At 36.1% G+C, this 5219-nt stretch overlaps 1 protein-coding gene across 1 annotated transcript; it reads right to left on the bottom strand.

Moving 5' to 3' along the window:
• Positions 1–3227: 3227 nt before the first annotated feature.
• LOC104227256 (endochitinase EP3-like) lies at positions 3228–5005 on the bottom strand. The gene is made up of 2 exons (XM_009779471.2): positions 4558–5005; positions 3228–3816 (listed from the first exon to the last, which is right to left on the bottom strand). Exons 1-2 carry the CDS (start codon positions 4973–4975, stop codon positions 3404–3406), a joined length of 831 nt encoding a protein of 276 aa, XP_009777773.1. The 5' UTR covers positions 4976–5005; the 3' UTR covers positions 3228–3403.
• Between the last annotated feature and the right edge of the window lie 214 nt (positions 5006–5219).

Here is a 5219-nt window from a genome sequence, read left to right as displayed (position 1 = left end):
TGCCTTTTGCAAATGCGATCACATGATCACTAAAGCGAAATTCACAAATGCGAGCCGGACCATGCATATATGAGATCTGCATGCGTGCACCAATAAGTGCGGAGCACCAGCAGTTCGAAAACCATCAAAATAATACCAAATAACACGAACTGATCCTCAAGACTCAAGATTTCAACTTGAAAACTCAATTTTCACACTCCTTCACATATTTGCTGAAATGCGATCGGGTCACCCCAGACCCCAACCAAACTTGCGTACAAGTCCAAAAAAATCGTACGAACCTATCAAAATCATAATAATACGGATCCGAGGTCGTTTACCAAAAATGTTGGCCGTAATCAACTCTAGCCTCATTTTAATTCAAAAATAATATTTTCTTCAAAATTTTATTTAAAAGCTTTTCGAAAAGAGACACGGACCACACGCAAGTCGAAAAATATCAAATGAAGTTATGAGTGGTCTCGGAATACGGAAATAAAGGCTAGTACTCAAAACGACCTATCAGGTTGTCACAATCACATATTCTAAGAGAAGACAATAAATTAGCATATGTTATGGTGAACTGTTGTCACGACCCCGATTTCCTACCCTCGGAAATCGTGATGGCTCCTACTCGTGAAAGCTAGGCAAGCCGAGTATTATAAATTCATGACCCTTCTTATTAAGCATGCTCTACAATTCAAAGTATTAAGTGATTAAACAGCGGAATAAATTAAATAACCAGAAATATGGAAGACGAAAAACTTAATAGTTCAACCAAACACTGCTACATAATCTGATGTACAATACCACCTAGAATTTGGTATCACAAGTCACGGACTATCTAAGTATACTACAAATATGGCCTGAATGGAAATACACAAGTCTGTCTCTGAATAAGTAAAAACGGAAAGAGAAAAGATAGGAGGAGACGCCAAGGCCCGCGGACGTCTGCAGGACTACCTCGGATCGCCTGAATGGACTGAACACAGCACCCTCACTACGGTCCAAATGCTCCGGTATCAGCATCTTCACACAGTGCAGAGTGTAGTATCAGCACAACCGACCCCATGTATTGGTAAGTGCCTAGCCTAACCTCGGCGAAGTAGTGAGGCTAGGACCAGACTATCAAATAAACCTGTGCAGTTAAATCATATACAGCGGAAATAAAAACAAATAATTACAGCTAAAGTTGGGCGGGGGAAACATGATGCGGGGAGTAACAGATAACAATAGAATAACAGTAGAGAAATGTAAGGAATGCCATAAATCAATTACCAGCAAAAGATAAGGAAATAAGAAAAAAGTACACATGTAATACCATTGCAGGCATGCAACCCGACCCCATTTCATATAATACCGTTGCAGGCGTGCAACCTGCTCCCATTTCATATAGTACCGTTGCAGCCGTGCAACTCGCTCCCATTTCATATAGTACCGTTGCAAGCGTACATCCCGCTCCCATTTCATATTGTACCATTGCAGGCGTGCAACCCGCTCCCTTTTCATTTATCAACACCAATCATAAAAGATTCCCGGCAAGGGAACAATAATATAACAACAACATCCTGGCAAGTGAATAATAATATGACAACAACATCCCAACAAGGGAACAATAATATCACAACAACATCCCGACAAGGGAACAATAATGATAATCCTCATATGAAGCACAGATAAACCACAACGGAGTCACAACAATTGCAATACAAGACTCACGGGCATGCTTGACATCAACGTATAGTTACTCGTCACCATGCCTATACGTCGTACTCCACAATTAACACATAGCAAATAAGACACAACTCCTAATCCCTCAAGCTAAGGTTAGACCAAACACTTACCTCAAACTTCCACGGCCAACTCAAGCCTCAAACACCACTTTTCCTTTAGAATTTGCCTCCAAATTACTCGTATCTAGTCCAAATTGACTTAACAACATCAATAAATGCTAATTATTACAATCTCAATGCTAAATTATAGGTTTTCTATCATTCTTCCCAAATATCAAAAATCGATCCCGGGCCCGCTTGGTCAAAACAGGAGGTTCGAATCAAAATCCGATCACCTATTCACCCACGAGCCCAAATATATAATTAGTTTCGAAATCCGACCCCAAAACAAAGTCTAAATTCCAATTATTCAAAAAGCAACAACTCCCCAAATCCCCAACTCTACCCAAATCCCCATATATAAAGGAAAAAGGTGTGCACTGCTCAGTTTATCCAGGTATAAAGGGAAGAAGGATGACCACTATGTTCAAGTTCTTAGGGAGGAGAACGAGGGGCAATTTTTATCAATAACATTGTTTTTTATTTTGGAAGTACTCTCAAACGACACATGCTGATATTATTAATTACTTTTTAATGTATGGTATAAGAATTCTAAATGCTCAGCCCATTGAAAGGGTATTTATACGTGAACTTAGCATGTGATATGGAACAAGTTATATACCATCGTGATGCTAGTATTAAAGCAAGCTCTAATTTTTTTTCAAATTGTAAGATTTTCTAGGGTCTTTTTATTATTATTATTAATAACATTAGCCACTAGGTACATTACCTAGTGATATACAGGGGTGTATCTAGCTAGGGGCTTTTATGGGGCACGTGAACACATGCTCCCCTCCCTAAATCAAGTATAGTAATATTATATTTTTTTCGAAAATACTTAATTATATATGTGTGTACTCATGCTCAAAGTATTATATGATGTGATAGTTATTGGGTCTACCTCTCTAAATGGGGTTGCGAGGTCAAATCTTATATCAATCTTGTTGTTTTTTATTTTTTTTTCCTAGAACTAGACGCTCACGGAAGACGAGCTTGTCTGGTGTTACTTTTTGGGTATTAATTAGGTACTTTTTCTTTTATTTCTTTTTTTGATCCCGATATTGAAATGGATAGTAGATATAGATTAAAGAAAAATAGTTTTTTTTTTTAATTTTAATTTTGAAGTTATAATTCAAAAGTGTAACGGGTGCGCAATAGTAAGAACTAAAGGTTGAATATGTAAAATCTATATACTGGATCCACTCCTTTTTAATAGTGCACCCATCCTGTCAAAATTCTGGATCTGTCTCTGTGGTATATTAACTAAAAACAATTTAAACGCTAAGAAAGCAACATAATGGACTTGAAGCTTAATCTGCGACAAAATTATTTTTTGACAAATTGCTAGTAAATAGTTCTGGTAAAAACCGAAATGAAGCAAAAATAAAAACATAAAAAGAAGCACTTTTTGCAGAGTTGCATCTCCAACTGTGTAGTATATAATCATATATTTCTTTTTAAAATAAAATTATGTATAATGGAGTCTTATTCAATTCTCACAACATATATATGTAAGCCTCACAACCGTGGAGCAACTAATAATTAAAATCTCTGGTTATTCTTTCATTCAACCTCTTTAATTACTTAGGGTGCTAACAAGTGAGATTATCCCCAGTCTCCACGCCTAGTTGTTGACAATACTCAGTATAATACTCAACCCTTCTGGCAACAGTCTGCGGGTTGCCGCCGTCACACTCAATCTGGCCATTAATGGCTCGAATGGTTGGGCCAAAACCTTGGCCAGAAGTAATGAGAGAATGGCAATTGTTCATCCAATACCACAGGGCAGTCTTGAAGGAAATAACAGCATCTCTAGCCACAATGTCGGGGTCATTTAGGCCATCGAATCCTATGGATTTTCCGGCAGGTCCATAGTTGAAGTTCCATGATAGTTGGATGGGTCCTCGACCGTAGTAGTTCTTGCCTGAGACACAAGGGTACTCTGTGTTGTCCTCATCACAATAGTCGCCTGAAGGACCATTTATCTCATTTATGAAGCACATGTCTGTATAAACCAAATCAGCAAACAAATATTGTTAAAAGATATAAGTAATAGTATATGTTAGATGATGTAAAGATTCTTTAAAACTATTAGTGAATTTTAATATATAATTGCAGGTTAATTATTATTTTTTATATAGTAATGATTATTAAAAAATTTACATGTAATTACTTAATAAATAACCTCATAGTATAAAAATATTCTTACATTATCAGTTCCATCATTGCATAAAATATAAACTCAACATATATGGGGACTATTGAGTAATTTTATAACAGGAAAGACTCTATATAAGTACACGTCCATTGTATAGATTTTAGTGGAATTTTAATTTAGTGAAAAGTGGATCCAAATTTAAAGTTGGTACATGTGGAACAATAAATACCACATTTATATTTTCATATTTAGACCTTATTTTTCTTTTTAGTCCATTTCAAAATAACTACCCCTATTTAAAGTTGATAATGAATTAACATAAACATCATATTTTACTCTTAATGGCAGTCACACAAATGTCATAATATGATCGAGACTACAAGCTTCAGAAGTTTTATAAGTACAAAAATATTATGGTACGGTTAAAATTATATATTTCAAAGCCTTATTTTATTTCTTAAATTTTATTTATGACAAATAGATTCACATAAATTAAAATAGAAAGTAAGTATATTAAAAGTTTCTAAGAGAAAACCGCCAAAAAGAGAGCCAAAATAGAAGGAGCAAGCAATTAGTAAGAAAGCTTACGTCCGGTTTCATGGGTGACGTGAGCAAAAAAAGCAGCAATCTCACGCTTAGAATCATCGGTAGAACCCATAGTACCAAAATTGGGATAAGATTGAAGAGCTTCAAGGAAGTTAGCCCTTGTGTAAAACCCTTTTCCTTCACAGGTAGAAGCAGCTTGATCTGCTATTCCATTGAAGAATGCATTAGAAACAACATCAGCAACTGAACCTCCGTTGCTTGATAGTGAAGCACTAAAACAAGGCCCTCCTTGACATCCTTGCCCGCAGAAATCATTTCCAGTACCACAAAAGCCCCATTTGCTGCAGCACAAGCTTTCTGCACATCCACAGTTTTGTGCCAAGATTGTTCTTGGAACAACAACTAGTACTATAGTTAATGCAATGAGGAAAATGAATTGTTTTCTTGAAGAGAAATTCATCTTTTCTGTAGTTTAGTTGTGTGTGGAGGGATGTCTAAGAATGCAGAGGCATTTATAGATGGGGAATTAATTTCTACTTTTTTTTTCTTTCTTTTTTTTCCCGTGAAGAGCCACTATTGTTGAAGTGTTCAAAGTTAGAACAATATTTTCGTATGGGTTGACTTTGACCTTTTTGAGTCGTATGTACATTGTCAAAAGGCCATTTATTAGCAAGCTTCTTCCATCCTTCTATCTTTATGTCTTT

The sequence above is a fragment of the Nicotiana sylvestris genome, chromosome 2 (assembly GCF_000393655.2).
Source record: "Nicotiana sylvestris chromosome 2, ASM39365v2, whole genome shotgun sequence".
In the NCBI taxonomy this organism is placed as follows: Eukaryota; Viridiplantae; Streptophyta; class Magnoliopsida; order Solanales; family Solanaceae; genus Nicotiana; species Nicotiana sylvestris.
Note: the sequence above shows the minus strand (reverse complement) of the source record. Positions and strands in the feature narration are given on the sequence as shown.

What these genes read in the sequence shown, in the direction of transcription:
- LOC104227256 (XM_009779471.2), bottom strand. Translation starts at nt 4,975, where the DNA reads ATGAATTTCTCTTCAAGAAAACAATTCATTTTCCTCATTGCATTAACT. An exon ending in CGTCACCCATGAAACCGGAC is followed by an intron (nt 3,817 to 4,557) that starts GTAAGCTTTCTT and finishes TGGTTTATACAG; the next exon opens with ACATGTGCTTCATAAATGAG.